Below are 22,775 nucleotides of genomic sequence, written 5' to 3' on the forward strand. Positions count from 1 at the left end.
TGTAATTTCATCACTTAAGCTGATTCATTATTGCTAAAATAACTCATTGTATAATCATGATCATGTCTGGCTCAGTTCTTAAAGCCATGGGCCGATTTTTGAGTCTCACGGCGTTCGAATTCAGAAAATTGTCACTGAAAATAATAGGCAATTCACCGTTTTCAACCGGTATTTTAGTGACAGTGAGACTCAAAACTCGACACGCTAACCAGAAATATGTGACTACACGCCATCTTAACACTTTAAGTTCTCGCGGTTTGTACACATATGTAAAGTCACACACAGGTCGAACGCGATTAATTAACATTATTTTTACCTTTTTTCCCAACGTTTCGGCCAGGTTGCACTGGCCGTGGTCGCGGAAGACTGACGTCCCAGCAAAGTGTCACCGGAGATGTAAACGCCATCTTGCTGAATTTCATTACAACTATTTTAACCCCCGACGCAAAAACGACGGGGTGTTATAAGTTTGACGTGTCTGTCTGTCGATGGCGCTTACGGCGTTATGAGCGACGTTCGTGTACAAATACGACGCCGAGGGACGTAAGCGCCATAGACAATAAGGTCCCTTTACCCAGATAAGTCCGTTTTCACATTATGAAAATGAAAAAAATGAAAAAATCGTTTATTGAGGCAAAAGCATTACAACAAGGGTTAAGACAGTGGTTCCTAAACTATGCCGAGCCTGTATCTTAGGAGCCATAGAGAGTCCAGGAGTAGCTATTTCAATTTTAAGTTACACATAGTGTTGTGTTCCTGCCGGTGAGTAAGGCTGCCAGAGCTCAACGAGGGTGCGGTCCTGATGAAGGGAGGACTTACGGAACTAACTTGTTTCGTATATTGTCCTTTAGAGTCGTCGGCAACCCGAACCCTCCTTGGAACTTGTACACTCCTTTTTGCTGTGTACTTAACACAGCAAAAGGGAATGTACAAGTTTCTAATGGGGTGGTAACGCGCATGTGACACTGTTTGCGTTGCATGCGTTCATAGGTTACGGTAACCGCTTTCCATCAGGCGGACCGTATGCTTGTTTGCCACCGACGTAGTATAAAAAAAAAAAACACTGTACACCCCGACATACGACATCCGATCCGATATCGATATGTTCGAAGGATTTCAATGGAAAAAATCCAAGATGGCGCCTGTAATGTATGGGATATCGGTCCGACATCCGATACCCGATCGGATAATGTGAATACGCACTAACGTCACATTTGTTGGGAGATCTTCGTTCGGATCACAACTCTTCCTAACATTTTATAATTATCTTCGCAGGGTTTCGTATACCGCGGCAACGAATACGAGCAGCTGGCGGACTTTAAAGAACGCCTGCTCGACGAGTGGCCGGATGCTGAAGTCCTGCCGAAACTGGACCCGCCCGGGGAAGAGATCACTGAGGCTGACGGACAGTGTATCCTTTTTACACGTACATACATACATACATACAATCACGCCTGTATCCCATAAAGGAGTAGGCAGAGCACATGAAACTACTAACGCTTCAGTGTCACTCTTGGCAAATAAGGGGTGGAAAGAAAACGAAACTGTGACATTGCAGTGACAGGTTGCCAGCCTCTCGCCTACGCCACAATTTAACCCATATCCCACAGTCGCCTTCTACGACACCCACGGGAAGAAAGGGGGCCGTCACCATACACGTCATTTGTAAAAACGTCAGACGTCGTCGTCGTTCCGTAGTCAACTAGGTACCCTTATAGTTTCGCCATGTCTGTCCGTTCGTCCGTCCGCGGATAATCTCAGTGACCGTTAGCACTTTAAAGCTGAAATTTATTAATTAATCACGCTGACAAAGTGGTAATATAATAAGTGGAAAAAAATGTTTTATTAGGGTACCCCCCTACACGTAAAGTGGGGAGTGATTTTGTTTTTTCATTTCAACCCTAATGTGTGATATATTGTTGGATTGGAATTACTATGAAATACTGAGGAGTTACGTCACGGTCAATTCATTTGCTTTAAGGACTGTATCGTTAAGTATAAGGACAAAACAAACCTTGTCTAAATGTTGACATGTGCATAATTTTGTATTATTATGTTCCGAGAGTATGATCTTAAGGTATTGGTAAGTACTATTTGATATAAGAAGGTCTGATATTTTTTTATTTTAGGGATTTTATGGTACTTTCATTAAGGTCTAGCAAATAAATTTCGGACAACCCCTATCTGGCTTAATTTGAGAATATTTCAATGACTCTTTGTACGATTTCAACAAACAAAGGTTAATATGCTGCCAAAATATATTCTTTAAGAGTCCTCTTTATGGTTTTTCCAATTGGGTACTTGTAGAATAAATGCGGCGAATTTATATAATTTAAAAAAACGCAATTTTGAGCAACGTTCCGGATTGCCGTAAATTTTTGATGCTAGCAGGATGAGAGAAACAGATAAAAAAATTAGCCATAGGCCAAAGTCTAATTGACATTCATGGTGTTTGAACAGTCCTTAAACCAGATCGATATAAACAATGTATGATAGTCAAATTCGACATCAAAGTCGGAGTTAGAGTAAGCACCATGCCACATTCTCTAAATGACCGCCATACACAGATCCTGAACTATATTTTTTTAAAATAACAGTGGCTAGACTATGTCCAGATATTCTGCTTTGTGGTTCATGTGTCGTTGAGGTTCGCACCATACAATTTTTTTTCGCAATCGTATCGTCTTTTACGCACTTTGTGAATTTTCTAGTAGCATTTGTCCGGAATCGTAATTGGTACTCGGGAGGATTAAGTCAATACTGTCTAAACCATATGCTTTACGTCGAGTTTCTAGGACAAAATGTGTACCTTATTATGTGCCTTATTAAGCCCATGGCTTGTTATAAGAAAAAAATATAATAGCAAATAAATACGGCTACTCAAAGTTGTCTTCATACTTAACGATACAGTCTTTATATGTTTCTCTCTGACTTATTAAATATAAATTATGTTTAAATATAACTACTGTCCATATTTTTCTTCTAATTTTATTTTAAGTATAGGAAACTAGCCTATTATGTGTTTTATTATGAAAATGGTTTCCGAGTGGGGCCCACGGAACACCGTAGAAGGTGCAGGCTGGGGTTCAGGCAGACTGGAAAAGAGATGGTGGGATGACTTGGACGCATTCTATCCACGCTGGCAGGATTACACACATGACTGGGTGTGAGTGGAAGAAGCTTGGGGAGCCCTTTGCCCAGCAGTGGGACACTACACCAGGCTAGCAAAAAGAATATATCGATCCAGAGGCCGTGAGTTCAAGTCTCACCCAAGGCAGACATTTTCCACTTTTAAATTTATTCTAAGCCTAGTGGCATCGATTGCAGACGTTTCTGCTGATCAGAAGTTAAAGAATATATTCCTTAAACACAAATCAGATTTACAAATAAACGCAGTTGAGCCTGTAATGGGCGACAAACTGAAGCGATTATCCGGCAAACCGATATCCGGCCAGATTCTGCAGTACTACAAACACAACCACGTCAACAAGTTTATATTCTCCAGACCTTTCCTTAGACCTGGTAAGTGGAATTAAAATATTTTGACATGAAAAATCATTCATAAGACTTACTTATATTGACCGGGATATAAACCTTGATTACCTCTTTGATTTTTATTGAGGTCCCTATATTTCGACGCAGTTGCATGCATCATGATCACGGGAAACAGAAGACGGCGGGTGGATGTCAAAGTTGCGTAGACAGCGCGCGATCTACCCTCTACCCTCATCCCCCCGTTCGTTTCACTCCTCGCAATTCGTAACTCGTATCGATTTAAAACACTCCCTTCGGTTGTGTTTTTAACCCCCGACGCAAAAACGAAGGGGTGTTATAAGTTTGACGTGTCTGTCTGTGTGTATGTCTGTCTGTCTGTCTGTTTGTCTGTCTGTCTGTGTGTGTGTCTGTCTGTGGCATCGTAGCTCTCGAACGGATGAACCGATTTTGATTTCGTTTTTTTTGTCTGAAAGCTGAGTTAGTCGGGAGTGTTCTTAGCCATGTTTCATGAAAATCGGTCCACTAGGTCGCGGTCGGGGGTTTTTTCAAAATTTTGTGGTTAGGATAGGTTATAATTTATCGCCACTCGTTTCGAACTTCCTTTTTTTCGCATCGTAATATACTATTATTAAAGTATCAGATAGTTTTTTCAACTGAGTAGTATACTAGTATTTGCCCCATATTATAATACCATACCTAATACAAGACCAAACATGACCATAATTCGCTTATATATTATAAGCAAATTACTTTTAACGCGTATTATATATGTTGATCTTATATATGTTTTACAATTACATAGATACATGGTTTCTCTTTTTACAGAGGAGCAGTTGGATGGATCAAAAGACGATCTTTCTGTCAATGAGTTCGCTACGAGGTGGCTGGAGCGGACTGAGTTGGAGATCAGTGACATGCTGCCAGGTTTGAATTTTTTATAAGAAATAATATAATATTACACAATTTGGTTTTATTTCTGGCACCTTCTTGCCTTGATACGCTTAAGATTCGACTTTTCGAAACACTCGCTACACTCGTGGTTCGATATTGGAATCTTTCGTTTGTTCGTTTATCAATATCAGCACGTGTGATTATAGTATTTTATGCAACAGGCGTTTAAAGGAGGTCAAAAAAGACGAGTGGCGTGGGTAACAATTTAGGGCGAAGCCGAAAATTGTTATTAAGACGCCACGAGTATTTTTTGACTCAGTTAAAATAATAGTTTTTCTACGACCGTGCACTTAGATTTTAATAGTTTTCTTGAATGACTTTCGTGAAATTGACACTGTTTCATGTATTTTGACGCAAAGGTTTTCACTGTCAGCTCAGCTGCCCAAAGCCTTCCCGCGCACCGTTATAACAATACGTTGCCATGGTTACAGAGCCAAACAATGCGTTTTAAATTTTTTCGATAATCGCGGAAAGCCGGCGGAGGCTGGCAATGGGGAATAGACTTTTATGTAGGGTTTTAAAGATCTATGCACGACCCTGTAAATGACGAATAACAGTTCGGGAGTAGAAAAAACAATTAATTTGCCCCCTTTTAAGACAAATAACTATTGTTACCGTTATTTGTGTGTAAGAATCGATAGTTTATGCGTATTTTAAATATTTCTTATCAACTTATTTTCTTTACTTGTATAACGTATTTTTGTCTTTAACAAAATAACATGTTTTGCAGGAATTTTAAGATGGTTCCCAGTAGTGAAGCAGCGAACATTCTGGGTATCACCAGTAGAAGCAGCAGTGGAAGCATTAAGAGACGCGAATCGAGCTTTAAAACAACTAATCCTAGAAGCGAGAGCCAGCGACGCACCACTACAGCCACTCACTATGCGACTCAGCGGTAAGAGACAGAAGTAACGTTGTCCTGGTTACTCCTACGGTACAGGGAGATACAACCAGTAAAGCTATAGTAACATTCTAGATACAACCAATAAAGTTATAGTAAAAGACGTGTATGCTTTAAAACAACTGATTCTGGAGGCGAGAGCTAGCGACGCGCCACTGCAACCGTTGACCATGCGACTTATCGGTAAGATGAGATAGAATAATATCTTCAATAGAGGCTGCAGTGAAGGCAGTAAGGGACGGGAATGCTTTAAAACAACTGATTCTTGAAGCGAGAGCTGGCGACGCACCACTACAGCCGCTCACTATGCGACTCAGCGGTAAGAGACAGAAGTAGCGTTGTCCTGGTTACTCCTACGGTACGGGGAGAGAACATTCTAGATATAACCAGTAAAGTTATAGCAAGAGATGCGAATACTTTAAAACAACTGATACTAGAAGCAAGAGCCAGCGACGCCCCATTACAGCCACTCACTATGCGACTCAGCGGTAAGAGACAGAAGTAGCGTTGTCCTTGTTACTCCTACGGTACGGGGAGAGAATATTCTAGATATGTGTCGCTTAATTTCAAACCTGGGTAAATCCATTCTGCTTTAAGGTTGAATATATAAAAATACAATGTTACCCAGTTTTGAAGTTAAGCGACACATATAACCAGTAAAGTTATAGTAAGAGTTGCGAATGCTTTATTACAACTGATACTAGAAGCGTGAGCCAGCGACGCATCACAACGGCCACTCACTATGAGACTCAGCGGTAAGGGATAGAAGTAGCGTTGTCCTTATTACTTCTACGGTATGTGGAGAGCACATTCTAGATATAACCAGTAAAGGTAGTAATGGACAAGAATGCTTTAAAACAACTGATTCTTGAAGCGAGAACTAGGGACGCGCCACTGCAACCCATGACTGCGCCATGGACATGAACATGGACGCGCCACTGCGACTAACATCATGTACAAAATAAGGAAAATCATGATAACAATGGAAAGTTTTTCAGCGTTTGGGTTTTTAAATTGTTTTAAAACTGAGTTTCTCCCTACAGGGATATTGGATCCGGCGGTCCAAGGCGGCATAGTGAACTATGAGCGTGCCTTCCTCACGCCAGCGTACGCGGAGAAGCATCCTGACCATGCACCTCTTTTGGCTCAACTAAGAGACTTGATTGCTGACCAGATACCTTTGTTGCAATTTGGTAAGTCACTACAAAAGCATCATAAATCATACATACATACAATCACGCCTGTTTCCCATGAAGGGGTAGGCAGAGCACATGAAACTGGTAAAGTTACAGTGTGCACACCCTTGACAAATAAGGGGTTGAAAGTAAACGAAACTGTGACATTGCAGTGACAGGTTGCCAGCCTCTCCTACGCCACAATTTACCCCATATCCCACAGTCGCCTTCTACGACACCCACGGGAAGAGGGGGGGGTGGTGAAATTCTTAACCCGTCAACACACGAGCAACGCGGTGCGATTCATAAATCATAACTTGTAAGATATTAATCAGAAGTACAAATAAACGTTGAGATAATCATCTAACCTTTCATCCAGCAATCAATCCCTCTATTTTTCCTTCAGTCCTTCCACTTATACTTAATCAGTAATAGGGAAGGACAGTGCTGAGAAAAGGTAAAAAATAAAAATAAGACATTAGAATAAAACTCTTATTTAAAATAAAACTCAATAAAATCACATTTTTTAACATTTATGAGTCATGTCTATTTTTTTTTATAGGAATCGCGTGATGCATGTCAGTACCTACCTTACACTGCTAAAAAAAATCGTTTATTCTCAAAAAAAAAACCCTTTTTTGACAACATTAAATCTTCTGCCAAACTACAGGACAGTTTGTTGGCAGAGGGGACTCCCTTACATAATCTAAGTGGGTAGAACTATCTGAGTAAAGTTTACCCTAGGTACAGTTTTGATGTATTGCTTACAGAGAGTTTTAACTTCAATTTATCTATGAAAAATATCTAAGTGAATACATTCTAGGTACAGCTTTGATGCAATGTTTACACTTTATAGTAATTTCAAACTATTTTTTTCTAAGAGAAAGTTTTTCATTTTCATTTTAAACATAGTGACTTGCATTCTTTTATATTATTAGGTAACTCATAATAATTGAGTTATTAAACACTATGTTTTAAATTAATGGCTATATTTCTGTCCAGGTCTGGATGTCCACGGGGCGCGAATGCCGACAGCTCTAGAAGGATTACATGCACACATGTTACAATGCTTTAGGAGGATACAGAACCATGTACACCAAAGATATGGACGCAAGGTACGTTCATCACTTCATTAGTGACAAACGTGAACATAGTTGAAATAAATTATAAAGTGAAATAGATACCATACACTAAAGAAAATAATATTGTGATTACTAAAAATACAAATTAAAATATTTTCTATGAAGATAATTTAATTTGTTCTAATAATTGACGATATTACTGTTGCCACTTTACAAAATAAGCTTTAATTTCTTTTGGGACTGAAGGGGTAAAACTTTAATAAAACAAAATTATTCCAATTTAATTATAGTAATTTTTACATTTTTTTTGCATTTAGGCGTGTGACTTCGAATCGGAGGCGGCGGAGGTGCAACTCCGCATGCCACCTCGAGACCGCTCCTATACGGAGACCACTACCAGCAACCGAGTGTCCGATATATCTACTGGAACATCCACTGAGTAAGTCAAACTTGTATTCCACTAGTTTTGAGACGGGGTCGTTACTCTTGAAAGAAACTTCGATTAAGTTCATAATCTTTAACATGTCTTTACATAAATATAATTGTCATAAATATAATTGGGTAGTGACCCTGCCTGCTGAGCCGCGGTACTGGGTTCGAATTCCGGTAAGGACATTTATTTGTGTGATGAGCACAGATATTTGTTCCTGAGTCATGGATGTTTTCTATGTATATGAGTATGTATTTATCTATTTGAGTATCTATATCGTCGCTTAGCACCCATAGTACAAGCTTTGCTTAGTTTGGGGCTAAGTTGATCTGTGTAAGGTGTCCCCAATATTTATTTATTTATCTGTATCAATTTTGCGCCAAATTTGTAACTCTGATGTAAGCTGGTTACCTACAGCACAGGCCTCGCCTAGTGTAGGACCCAGGTCAACGTAATAAGGGAAAGCACTAGCGATGTTCTCTCAAATTCTGTATTGTCTTAACTTAATTTGTTCCTTTTATGATGAATGCTGAATTTGTGTAGATAAATAAATGTTTAAATGTTAATGTTAAATAAATAAAATAAGTAACAGAATAGTAAATAATAACTTGTAGAGGAGCTGGGGTGGCTAGAGTAGTGCTACCTCGTCAAATTCACGCAAAATATTCACAATACTTGTCGACTTGCGGAAAATGCCCAATAAAACTAACTATTTTACTAGTTTATGTAGAAGGAAGGAGAAACATCGAATAGTAAACTGTGTAACGTATAATAAAGAGTACTATCGTACAGTATGGTCACTCCCGCTCCCCGCTGAAAGTGCCGCCCACCCCCTCTCGGTTACCTCACAGTTACCGCCTGTCAAAAACTCGAACAGTCGACCTGTCATATTTCACTCATACGAGCATGGTACGCGTTCACCTACACGAGCTTAGACTGTGCTAGGAACGCGCCTCTTTCATATATTTGATCGCCAGTGTCCGAGGTGTGGTGAGATGCATGTAGAATATTGCTAACGAGAGTACGTTAAATCATAAATTCGTGACAACTCGCCGAAGCGATTTAAAGGCTCGAGCTTGCAATATTCCTACATCTCGAGTTACGCACAATGTTTTTCAGCGCACTTGCAATATAAAAAATTTGTAAAAACATTTAAAAAGTTAAATACGATACTAGAAATTTCATAAGTCCAGTCTGGCTCCATACATTTTTATCGAAAAAAAATCATAAAACGATAGTTTTCACGCCAAATCATCTGAAATTTATAAACTGTCATAGAAATGGTCAAGAAAAAAAGTTAATAGCAATTTAAAGAAAAAAAATCTTAAAATTTCGACTTTGGTTTCTGTGATTTTTCCATAGAAACTTTCAACGATTTAAAAAAAAAAATCCTCAGTCGCGGCGAAAAAACGTAGTATGCCAAAAAATCACAAATAAATCGTAGTATACCCATCTGCGAGGTTATAACGATTGAGTGTGTGAAAGAGTTGATTTTCTTGAGATTTTGTTTCCGCTCCATACATTTTTATCGAAAAAAAATAATAAAACTATAATTTTCAAGTCAAATTGCCTAAAATTTATAGGTTGTCATAGAAATGATAAGCTAAACCCATTTCCATCAAAAAAATATTAAAATAACAACTTCGATTCCTATGTCTTCGAGAGCCGGATTTCGTTCCACAGTGGAGCGTGATAATTATTGTTTTAAATTACATTAGATGTGGTGATAGTCAGTTACTTCTCCACAAAAACATATTTCTCTAAACTTTGTATTTCGATATAATATATCGTCATCATGTTGTACCTATTTTCAGCAGGGAGAAATGTCTAGACCGTCAAATGTCGACCCCGTCCTTAAATGACGAGCTGGGTAGCCGAAAGTGCGAGACGCGGCAGATTCCTACGTTTGTATCTATTTGTTTAGTTGGGGATTTCATTGTGTGTTCTGCCCATGTCCGGTTCATCAGAATCCGTCGATTTTCGGACGCCGGGTCCACACTATAGCCGCACGCCTCGACCGAAGACCGCCATCTTCCCGAGCAAATTTGCTCGGGCAAGGCACATGATCACGGACATTTTCATCGCGAAGCATGCGGTCAGCGTGGACCCGGCTAAATAATCAACCATATTACTCGCACCGGGTCTAAAATGTATCAATAAGGAAATGTGATTAAAACTATTATCATTCGCTTCTGTGTTGTGATAAAATGAAAATGCTTTCAATTTGAAATAGGGTGAATCAACTTTTTCTTGCCTGTTATTGCCATGGCTACGGTCCCTTGAGTCACGCTGGTTTTATGCAAAATTATGCTACTTAAACTATGCAAACATTTTTCTTGTGTTAACAAGCCCTTTCCTTAACTTGCCACCACGAACATGGACTACATGCATGCTTGCATAATTTTTTTTTGTTTCTAATGGGTCGGCAACGCGCACGTGACACCTCTTGAGTAGCGGGCGTCCATAGGTTACGGTGACCGCTTTCCATCAGGCGGGCCGTATACCTGTTTGCCACCGACGTGGTATTAAAAAAAAACCAGTGTGACTCAGGGGACCGTAACCATGGCAATAACAGGCAAGAAAAAGTTAATTCACCCAATAGATGTCATGCGTGATGGGATTGGTCGCTTTTTTCTTTCGTGTATGATATCTATTTCAGTTTATAATTCATAAAATAAATATTAATAACATAATTTGATATGTAGTACCGTTAGAAAGGGTTACATTTCATCTAGTTTACGATCTGTCGTCCAAGTTTCTACAGCATGACCAGAAAAATATGACTATTGACTAGGCTACTTGACCCTTTTTCAAAGTATGTCTTATATTATTAATTACTGTCTAATTAAACGAAAAAAAATAGTACCATATTTTATTACGACTTAAAAACCCGCAAAAAAATAATTTAAAGTTTACTTTTACGTGATCAGGCAAAAACAACATCAGCCATATTACACATACATACAACATACAATCAAGCCTGTATCCCATAAAGGGGTAGGCAGAGCACACGAAACTACCAAAGCTTCAGTGCCACTCCTGACAAATAAGGGGTTGAAAGAAAACGAAACTGTGACATTGCAGTGACAGGTTGCCAGCCATATTAATCTATAGAATATCTATGACATGACGTAAGTCGATTTAGAAAAAATATTTGACATTGTCACGGCCGAGTAACGATTATGAATTTTAATACAATAGAGGTTGCTTCTATATAGATTAGATTAGTACCTCTAATTTCCATAGTTGATTTGAATTATGTGATGTCACTCCATCGGCCAACACCGTTTTCGGAGTCCATAATTAAAAAAAACATAGTCATCACGCACTTTTAATCCCCGCAAGCTATAAATATTGGTTTATTAAGTCAAATACTACAGAAAACAATAACTTGATGTGCTAAATTCGATACGAGTATAGTAGCCTATTGTCAGGAGGGTAATTCCATGTAACAGAGTAATGTAAGTGACCAATTATTTGCATGTTTTTTTATTCATGGTGCTAATTTAAATATCAATATATCTAAGGATTAAAAGTAGGCTTATCTAGAGATAAATTAAGACTTCAATTTGCATCATAAATAAAAAAACTTGCAATGAAGTGGTCACTTACATTACAGTTACGTGGAATTGCCCAGGAGGGCGCTGTTATCCTGGTGTATGGTATGACAGTTCAGTATAATATAAATTAAATAGTTCTAATGAAATTCCGCTAGATGGCGCGTAGTCATATATTTCTGGTGAGGCTGTATTGCTTTTACTTATCGTCTCAAACGGGTCGCTTGTCGCTTATGCTTTTTGTCGTATTAAAATATAAATAAGGGTTCTTTTTGTACCTTTTTGGTACGGAATCCTAAAAATGTGTGATGTAGGTACCTACATCAGTATTTGTTCGTCTACGAGTATATTGCTTTCATTCGTCTGCATAGTATAGGCTACTTGCCTCCTAGTCAAATCAGCTTCTTTTTAAGAACTGTCAAAACGAATTTCAACGATTTGCTAATATGGAATTTATATGAAATCGAATTGAGTGACGTCACGGTCAACTCAGTTACTTTATATATTTCTACCGGACTTATTAAATAGAAATTGGATTTAAAAATAAATTCTGTCCATGTTTTTCTTATAATTATCTGATGCTTTATTTCGTGCATGGTATACAATATTTTATTTTAACTACAGTCAAGCTCCCTATAGCAAGTCTCTATCGATCTTTCGGGAAATACTTACACCTCTTCGTGCTCTGCTGGTCGGCTATTTTCTGCGTAATATTGTCGTGCCTAAAGGGATTTCCCACAAACCTCACAAAATAATCTCAATGGTTGACTGGAAGAGATCCTGAGAGATGAGATGGATAAGTTCGCCTTTGTACACTAACTACACTGTATTGTTAAGTCCTAACTTGCCGTAATAGAGAAAAAAATAAAGTAAAATACTGAAAATTACATATGATGAATTCTCATGTTTTGAGACCATTAATGCAATAAAATGAAAATGACGATTTTGGAGATCCGACAGTGTTACTTGTAATAATGTGTTTACATACATAATCCATTATAAATGGGAAAGTGTGTGTGTCTGTTTGTTTGTCCGTCTTTCACGGCAAAACGGAGCGACGAATTGACGTGATTTTTTAAGTGGATTTAGTTGAAGGGATGGAGAGTGACATTAGGCTACTTTTTGTTTCTAAAAAATCTGGGGGAAATACCGAAGAAAACATAATATTTTACTAAACTAGTTTTTTTTCAGTTCCGCGTCAAAATCGAAGTTCTTCAGTTTCAACGCCGCGATTAACCCGCTGGCCAGAAACAGCGCGGCTAGCAACTACTTCGGAACTCTCAACAGCTCGCCTAAGAAGAAAGAGAGGAGACGAGCGAGAAAGGTACTTACTTACATCTGCGCTCATCACACAAATATATGCCCTTTCCGGGATTCGAACCCAGGACCGCGGCTCAGCAGGCAGGGTCACTACCGACTATTGGCGACGCGTAAAAATGTTTGTTGGTAAATCCGGAGGGGTTTTTGGGACCTGTTTTGTATGGACTTCTTCAGATACTGCAGAATTTTAGGGAACCCGTTGGGAATCGGGTTGTATAGACGCTACGCCACTGCTCCCGACTGATGTGAATATTAGTAGTCGCGATGTGTGTAGGCGTACCATAAGAGAAACACAAAAGGAAATCATACGAAGCCCCGAAAAAGAAATGTTATGGCGATCTATTTAGAAATTTATTTTTTCCGAAACATAACGACAAACCTTCCAAGGTATATTCTTATCATGTCTTTGATATTTTACAGAGCGAAATCGGCACTCAAGCCAGCGGCAGCCAATGGTACACCAGTTCCGTAGCCAATGGAACCAGCAACAGCACAAACACGAGCCACGCCAGTAACACTAGCCTCGCGTCTCAATCCGAATCGCCGCTACGAGAACTACGGCAAGAGGTACTATTCACTTAACACCATGTATAGATTAAGTAGTAGTAGTAGTAGTAAAACACTTTATTGTACCAGAAAATAATACAACACACAGGAAAAAGAGCTTATTACAAGTACAAAGGCGAACTTATCCCTTTAAGGGATCTCTTCTAGTTAACCTTTGAGCAATTGAGGGAGAATTGGATATGGTAGGCATACAGTACAAACGGCGCAGGAAACGGATTCTAGGTAAGGTTAAGTAATATGGTTTCGAAAATATAGACTTGCCTGCCTCGCTCTTCAAACGGTCTCACCTCTGCTCCGGCTATAAGAAGCTATATTTAAGTATATCTACAAATAAACTTTATAAACATACTAGCTTATGCCCGCGGCTTCGCTCGCGTTAAATTCGAAAATTGCGGAATGCTCCATACAAACTTCCACCCCCCCCCCCCTTTAGGGAAGTGGGGGTTAGAAAGAGACAAAAAGTAGCCTAAGTCACTCCATCCCTTCAACTATCTGCATTTAAAAAATCACGTCAATTCGTCGCTCCGTTTTGCTGTGAATGTCGGACAAACAAACAGACACACACACTTTCCCATTTATAACCCTTTCAATTGCACTTCTTAGTCGCATTTATTTATCTGTAAAGAAGTATAAGACAATTTGTCACTGAATAAGACAAGAGGTTTTTACAAAAAGTGATAGGCTTCAATTCCTCGGGTAATTATTTAACTACAATAATAGTATACACTTTGGGCCCGTTTTGAGTCTGTGTCTAGGTCAGAGTGATTGACTTAGGCCGTTTTCACATTATCCGATCCGATATCGGATGTAGGAAGGATGTAAAATGTAAGTTTTATGCGCTTCCAGGTCTTTATTTATGTATTTAATAGATCATTATTACTAAAAAACGATATAAAACGCAAAAATTGCGGATTTAATGCAGATGGCACTCTTCTACAACAGTTTTTGTCCGAGGCACCATCGAACTGCCGATATCGGCAGGACGCTTCCGACATTTTTGGCATGCCGGACCCCCCGCCAGCTGTCGGCCGATAATATTTGAGTGTGTGCGCATATAATGTAGGTATACGATTTTTGTCACGCACACTACTACAGTGTGCGTGACAAAAATGGCGTCTATTAAACAGCTGCTGTTAATGATGAATTTCTGTTGAAAAAAAAATATTGTAATTCATCGGTCCGAATTGCGGATACTAATGTTTTCATCTTTTAGTAGATATAGTTAAATGTAAAATTATAAGTATTTATTTCACTTGCCACTCTTGAGTATTTTTATGCTCGTTATTTTAATTTTACAATAAAATATTTGAAATATAGTGCTTATAATTATTAAATATAAAACTTTTTAAAAATATTTTTGATACAAAATCATACTTCATTGATTTGGAACAATGCGTTTTATCGGACCGACATCCGACAATATCGGAAGCGTTTATCGGATGTAGGATGTCGGTCCGACACCCGATATCGGATCGGATAATGTGAAAACGGGGGTCAATGTAAATGCCTTATTGAAGAATAATATGTCCAAGAAAGATATAATACCGATAAACATATCGTCACTACTTTTAAAAAAACTTGTATCTTCGTCTGTCAATGAAAAGAAAATTGTAGTAAGTATGTATGGAATGTATAATTGTATATAGACTTACTGCGTTTTAACTTTGAGGAGCAGCGTGAGATACGAGATTTTTTAAAAGTAGTGACGATATACCTATTCTACATATTATTATATTTATTTTATAAGTTTGGAAACTAGTTTTGTTTGTCTATTAGTTACAGCTTCCGGTGGTGGTGGTTATAAAAAAAATAACAGTACGTTTCACGCTTGCCAATATGCCTGTTTGCTAGTAAAGTTATTACTTATGAGTAAAGGAATGTAAGTTTATAATAAACCAGAATAGTTGACATTGTCCCAAATTTGTCAATAAAGCATCCATATTCAGTCAAAACAAAATGTCTCTTGCCCTGATTAGATACTGTAAAACACCGTATCTTCGCCTAGTATTCCTTATTTCGCCTAGTTTTGTAAAGACTGATATTACCGAATAGTTTTTATTACACGTTCCACAAAAACGACTTATTAGATTTAGTTTAATTTAGTAAACTTTTCGGAACCTGCACTAGAACCTAGGCGATAATTTGAGCATTTAATAGGCGAAGTTAGGGTTTCTTGGCGAAGAGACAGGGTTTCACGACATAAAAATAACTTCATTTTTAGAGTTGGAATGCCCTACATTTGTAAATGAATGATCATTAGAATGATATTCACGTTTTAGGTCAGACTGAATGACAACACTCGACGGGGACCTCGAAAACGGATATACAACATTATTGTCGATTGTTTTGTATGTGTTTATTTTGGTCCCCTTTAACAAGTATTAATATTGTGCCTTAAAATTTGCTCCGTTTTAAAAAAAGAAGTACTCAATCTAGCGATATTTTTTATGGTTTTAAATTATTCAAAGCAATAGAAAATTCTAAAACACTTCCCCGCTCATTTTCACATAAGAAACTTTCCTCTTAAATAATTATCTTCTTTTAAAGATCTAAGCATGCATAGGGACAGACAGACAGCGGGTAGCGACTTTGTTTTATGGTACATACTATTGATTGACTCCACTAAACACCAAAAATATTAATATTAGGTAGATATGATTTAGATTGGCTGGCAGATGGAATGTTTTTGTGTGCCCATAAATTTATTTTATATAGTTTTTTGAAATTGTGTGTGATTTTGGGGTGTGTGCGCTTTATCTAACAATTATTTCTGTGAACAGAACTTTCAGTCCCCGATGGCTGCCCGAATTCAAAACGCTGTAAGTGAAATTTAGAATTACGAAGCTGAATGTGGACATCACTAATGCAGTTACACGGTTCTGTACATACGAGGGTGCCTGTATTTCTAACCTGCTGTATAAACCTCTATATCCGTCTAGGATTCCTAAATTCGCCTGTCTTTGTTAAAACTGAAATCACAAAACTTTAGTGCAGATTCCGGAAAATATATACAATACAATAATTTTATTTCGGAAAATCCATAGTGTTACTGTACATTTCCTTAAACCTATGTTAGCTACATTTACATTACATCTAAAAACTAAACTGTAATAAATTATACAATTGGCCTTTGGATGCCATATGTACACTATCCCAGTGTCTCCAGAAAGCACAAGCAGGAGATTCCAACACTAGGCGCACACTACACATGCATACAATCGCCTGTATCCCATAATGGGATAGGCTGAGCACATGAAACTGTTCAATTTTCAGTGTCATTCGTGGCTATGAAGGGGTTGAAAGAAAACGAAATGGTGGCATAAAGTATATGTAGTACATTAAACCAAAGACGTATGTAAATCCGTATAGACGGATAAATTCTAGGAAAAAAACGTACCTCAAAGCCATAGAGAAAAAGTTACGATGGCCCAGATGGCGTTACACCTTTGGGGAACGCTTTGCTAGATGGCGCTAATGTTAATATTTTGACATTTTAATACATATCAAGCTAAGAAGGCCAAATTGTCAAAACGGAGGTTCAAAAGTTCTAAGCTTGTGTCGAGAGATGGCAGTCTATGCACTGTGATTACAAATTTTACTTTGACAGTAACTCTATATAACTCTACTCGATCCTCTTTGATTAAACTAAATTTAATTAGTTGTTTTTGTCGAACCTGCACTTAAAAGTATTTGGTAATTTTAGCTTATAAGAACTGGCGAAATAAGGTATACTAGGCGAAAATACGGGGTTTTACTTAACATTATTGGACTTTGGACTTCTTAAGGGGCGCACTGACTATCAAGGCCTGTCAATAAAGGCCTGTCAGTATAATTGAATCATCACAGGGTACCCTCAAAATAACAAACGACAATCACGATGTAATATCGTACACAGTTAATCAAAATTACGCTTCTATGTTTTAACCACATTGGCATTGTAAATAACACTAAATTGACACTAAATTATTTCTTGTATTAATTGGCTTTATAAATATGCTTAAATAATATACAAAATGTCTATAATTATCTATGTGTATGTACATTTTATTGATGGTAAGTTTCTAAGTAACATCATAATTGGACGTAGTTACGCAATAACGTTCCAATCCATCTGAAATTGTCATTGAAATGAAAGACTTTTGTTTTTCATACAAGGTCTAAAACTTAATGACAATTTCATGTGGATTGGAACGTTATTGCGTAACTACGTCCAATTACAAATAGATAAGCTGATCGGTTCAAGTAATCAGTCAAATCGGCACTACTTTGAAAAAAACTTGTATCTTCTTCTGTAAATGAAGAGAAAAATGTATTAAGTATGTATGGAATGCATATAGACTTACTACGTTTTGTCTTTGAGGAGCAGAGTGGGATACGAGATTTTTTCAAAGTAGTGACGAAATAGGATACGTTTCGGTTAATATTTTCATCAAAATTTCCTTTTAACAAATAATTTACTCCCAGTGGTGAAAGATTAAAATGTAACAATTAAATCTGTGGGCCTAGTGAAAAAGGGTATAACTCAATTGACTGTGAAAAAGGCCACAAGTCTCATCTCGGATTTGTGGCCTTTTTCACCGAGTCAATTTGAGTTATACCCTTTTTCACTAGGCCCACAGAAATATAATTTATAAAATAGGCTACATACTTTTCCTCAAATCATCACGTAGATTTCGGTGTTTGTCTTTGTATGGTGAACCATATAAATCACTTATTTTCTTCATTGGCTTTAAATTCGGGCAGTCTCTATATTAATATCGTTCAAAAAAACTTGTACATACTTCCTACGGCCCATGTAACCCATTTTTCTAAAAATAGTACTAATAACGGAATTAGGTAATTTATCAGATAAGCATTTCAATGCTTTTCATTATATTCTTTGATTTATATTAATTTACAAGTATTTTAGTCAAAATGTGATCATTACTTCGGCCCTTATTATTTCTTTATTACATACATACATACATACATACATACATACATACAATCACGCCTGTATCCCATAAAGGGGTAGGCAAAGCACATGAAACTACTAAAGCTTCAGTGCAACTCTTGGCAAGTAAGGGGTTGAAAGAAAACGAAACTGTGACATTGCAGTGACAGGTTGCCAGCCTCTCGCCTACGCCACAATTTAACCCATATCCCACAGTCGCCTTTTACGACACACACGGGAAGAAAGGGGGTGGTGAAATTCTTAACCCGTCACCACACAGGCATTATTTCTTTATTACTTCGGCTAATAAGTCTAAAGTAAAATATTTACTTGTAGTGAATGTTTACTTACCCTATTACCTAGGTAATAAGAGTAAGATCATTTTGACTAAAATACTACTAATTTCTGCAGTTGAAATTCGATTTGGTGTCCATATAATAAAATATAGTCAATAAAACGATCTATTACATAACTTGATCTAGTTGTCCACTAACCCAACTGACATCGCTTGTCTGTAGCTGGTGACGGAGCGACCGCTGCGTGCTGAAGTGGAACAACGTCGTATGTCGCAGCGAGCGAGTTTGGTCTCCGCGCCGCCGTCGAATAGAAACTCTATGGGTAAGACACATACATATACTGGCTCAGGACCGGGACAAATGACATGGCTTGTCTGTAGCTGGCGACGGAGGAATGTCAGAGAGCGAGCTTGGCGTCCGTGCTGCCATCTAACAGGAACTCTATGGGTAAGGAGGGGGTTGACATTGTTTGTTAATAACTAGAGATGTAATGCGAAGCTAGCTTGCGGAGAAGCGAACGGAGTGGCGAAAGTGCGTTGGAGATGGTCGCAAGTTCGTCGATGAGACCTGGTTTGCGGCACTTGCAGACAAAAGGGAAAGAAGACACCATAGCGGAACGTCGCAATCGGTTGCAAGCTTCCCCTGTCAGCTATGTGGCAAAATGTGTCGCTCTCGCATAGGTCTCTTTAGTCATCAAAAACGATGTCTCTCTGACATTGCACCATAAATCGTCTGAAATAGACGCTAAGCCCATAATGGAAAGCTAGCAATGTGAGAAATATCAGATTCGTGTGTTAAAACCGTACATACATATATTCATTTAAAAGAGGTACATAAGTATATTCATTTAAAAGAGGAAAATGCCTGCCTTGGGTGAGACTTGAACTCACGGCCTCTTTCCACTTTTAAATTTATTCTAAGCCTAGTAGCAGCGATTGCAGACATTTCGCATTAATATTTCGCATATGACAGGTACAACGGACTCAAACCAAGAAGACGAGGAGCCGCCGCCGTTGCCAGAGAAGTCTGGCAACCGGAGCACCCTAGACAGTGACCACAATAACAACCCCGAGCCTCTCCCGCCGAGAAACAACTATGACACTGGTAAATACATTATACATATACCTAACGGCTCAGCCACGACATTGGTCTAAGCGCGACAGCGGTGAGCGGCGGCCATACATCGGAGCGAGACACAGCGATGAGACTTTTCATTCGCACGTACGGCTGCCGCTCACCGCTGTCGAGCTTAGACCAATGTCGTAGCTGGGCCGTAATACATTACTTTCCATCAAAAACTAAAAACATGATAGTAGTGGGCGCCATTTGTAACATTGTGCCCGATAGTCAAAGTCATTACTGCTAATAACCGTCGATCCTGGAGAACTCGGCAACCGGAGCACCCTAGACAGTGACCACAATAACAACCCCGAGCCTCTCCCGCCGAGAAACAACTACGATACTGGTAAATCCTGAACTAACTAAAGTTTCTGTTTGATCCAATGGTTGACTGGTAGAGAATGCCTTAATGCATTAAGTCCGCCATTTGTACAATTTTATGTCGTGTGATAAAGTGTAAATAAATAAATAAAATACATTATACATATACCTGGGCCATTTTCCTCAAAGTCCACCCCACTTTTTTTTGGATTTGGAAATTTTTATATGTTTTCCACTCAGAATCGCGAGCTCTTTCAATCCTAATAGAAGAAAAAAAGTGTCCCAAGCTTTTTTTCTCATTCCGTTACCATTTTTTCATACATTTTGTATGGCGGTAACGGAATGGAAGGTTCGAAAAAATTTATGGAAATCATGAGACATTTTTTTTCTCCTATCAGGATCGAAAGAGCTCTCGAAATCGCGTAAAAGATACCCATGTTACAAAAAAAGTGGGGTGGACAACTTTGAAAAAAAAAATGGCTCACCTAATACATTGCTTTCCTGTTCTCCGTCCAGTCCTTCTCTGATCATCAAAAACTAAAAACATGATAATATAGACCACGGCCCCTATGTCGAAACTCCAAGACCATAAAGGTATATTTTTTTAAACGTAAGTACAAAAAAGTACATTTTTTCGTGAATTTGTACCGCAACAGAATTAATAAAATCATCCGTGGTCGTGCTGTATAGTATCACACAAATGAACTAACAAACCAATTATTGTTGCAGTATTAACGCCCCGTGGTTCCTTCCTCTACAATTCCATGATGCGACGGACCAGCGCCGGCATCCCCGTCAGCCAAACGCCCCCCACCCCACCACCTAAGAAAAAACATCAACAACAACATCATTCCTGAGTGGGTACCCTTAATAACCATACTACTGCGCAGTATGTAAATTTGGTAGGATTCGAATGTGTTATAGATGATCGACATACGAACTGTATGAACCTCTTCACAGAAATCGAGGTATGTCTACTCGACGAAAGAGGACTTGAAAATGACAAATAGTAATACTCAGCGTAGACAATTACGTCAGTGGGGTCTTTCCGCTTTTGTTATAATGACTACAATATAAATTTACTTTTCTCCTGACTAGCTCGGAAACACGTGTTTTGTCCTTTACTATCAGCGGGTAAAAACGCATTTTATCCACGTGGGTAAAGTAATTTGACCTTGAATAAAGTCAAATTAACTGCTTCAAAATTGAGAAAAGTAGGTGAATCAAGTAATAAAGATGATTTAGTGAATTTAGTGTAAGTAGATTTGACCTGTGGAACTACTGGAAGCAGTGATAAACGCATTTTTTGCGTTGTAGTTTCCTCGCTATAGTGAGGGGAAAAGTTTTGTGTTACACTCGGGTGTAAATGTATTTTACTTCTCGTGTGTTAAAAAACTCGCAAGTTCAGGATTCTATTCTCGAACAATAGAATCCTTTCACTTGCTCGTTTTTCAATTCAACACTCGGCGTTAAAATACAATTTTGCCCCCTTGTATAACAAATAACTACGTAGTGCGAAAAGATTTGCCTTCGAATTGTTATGGCCGCTGTACACATGTGGCCAACGGTTCCACCAACCCTTGGTGGAAACCCTGGGCCAAGATAAGAGTAGCTGTTTACACATTGGTGAACCAATCACTTGGCATTGGCTCTTCATGAAAGATGGACGTGGAATGAAAAGGGCTAAGTAATTCTAGGTTATTTACGTTGTCAGCAGAATTTAGTTAAAAAATAATAACCCCGTAGTAAAATTAAATTATTTGAAATATTAACAATTTTTTGAATATTCTGATAAGCACATTTATCTTTTTAGGCAATACATTAAACATTTGCAAGGTTATTTTATTTCCTAAAATCAACATTATTATTGGCATATATCATATTATTTTCGTAAATATTTCACTACTGTCCTCTCTGACGGCTGACGACAAACCGAATGAGACGCCAACGTGTGAACGCAGTTGGCCATTGGCGCCAAGATCCTTTGATGTGTGGACAAAAAACCGACACCAGTCGGTTGGTCGGCCAGCGCTAGCGCCAACTACCAACATACGGCCAATTAGCCCTCGACACGCTTGGCCAAGGGGTTCCACCAAGGGTTGGACCAACCGTTGGTTCCAGGTGTACAGCGGCCATTACGGAAACGTACGAACGTGTCATGCTATTTCAGTCAGTCTCAGTACAAGATCTACTGACATTGACTGAACTAGCATGACAAATACGAACGTTTCCGAAAAAAACTCTTTTCGCATTACATCTTTATTCTGTATTAATCTATCCTATAAAGCTCATTGGTACAGTTGACTACAAAGATATGTATCCAGTTTTTCACGTTACAATGCAATAAGGTGAAAAAGTGTATACATCTCTTTGTAGTCGACTGTACATATTGGTATTGTATCTTCCAAATCCAATAATTATAACTGTTAATAAGCCTCATAAGTGACTGACAAATATGTCGTATATGTTTTTGAAATGTTGTAAAGATGTTTTTAAACGACTTCGACTGTCTAGCATGAGTTGCGTTCTCACGTAATTCCATATACAAAGTTTCACAAATCGCATGGTGCCCGCAAGAATCATGCTAGTCTTATTCTACTCGTACTAAATGCGTATTTACCCCATAGA

At 38.4% G+C, this 22,775-nt stretch overlaps 1 protein-coding gene across 1 annotated transcript in view; it reads left to right on the forward strand.

The window, feature by feature from the left end:
- Nucleotides 1-21,536, forward strand: part of LOC125238365 (dedicator of cytokinesis protein 1) — a 102,685-nt gene extending 81,149 nt beyond the window's left edge. Inside the window, 13 exon segments of the mRNA XM_048145671.1 lie at nucleotides 1,276-1,411; nucleotides 3,379-3,522; nucleotides 4,321-4,419; nucleotides 5,177-5,341; nucleotides 6,391-6,540; nucleotides 7,525-7,637; nucleotides 7,922-8,043; nucleotides 12,783-12,915; nucleotides 13,332-13,478; nucleotides 16,259-16,297; nucleotides 18,930-19,029; nucleotides 19,680-19,811; nucleotides 20,877-21,536. Coding sequence (XP_048001628.1) covers nucleotides 1,276-1,411; nucleotides 3,379-3,522; nucleotides 4,321-4,419; nucleotides 5,177-5,341; nucleotides 6,391-6,540; nucleotides 7,525-7,637; nucleotides 7,922-8,043; nucleotides 12,783-12,915; nucleotides 13,332-13,478; nucleotides 16,259-16,297; nucleotides 18,930-19,029; nucleotides 19,680-19,811; nucleotides 20,877-21,004 — 1,608 coding nt within the window. The 3' untranslated portion in view covers nucleotides 21,005-21,536.
- Nucleotides 21,537-22,775: the final 1,239 nt, after the last annotated feature.

This window comes from Leguminivora glycinivorella, chromosome 23 (genome assembly GCF_023078275.1).
Source record: "Leguminivora glycinivorella isolate SPB_JAAS2020 chromosome 23, LegGlyc_1.1, whole genome shotgun sequence".
Classification (NCBI taxonomy): domain Eukaryota; kingdom Metazoa; phylum Arthropoda; class Insecta; order Lepidoptera; family Tortricidae; genus Leguminivora; species Leguminivora glycinivorella.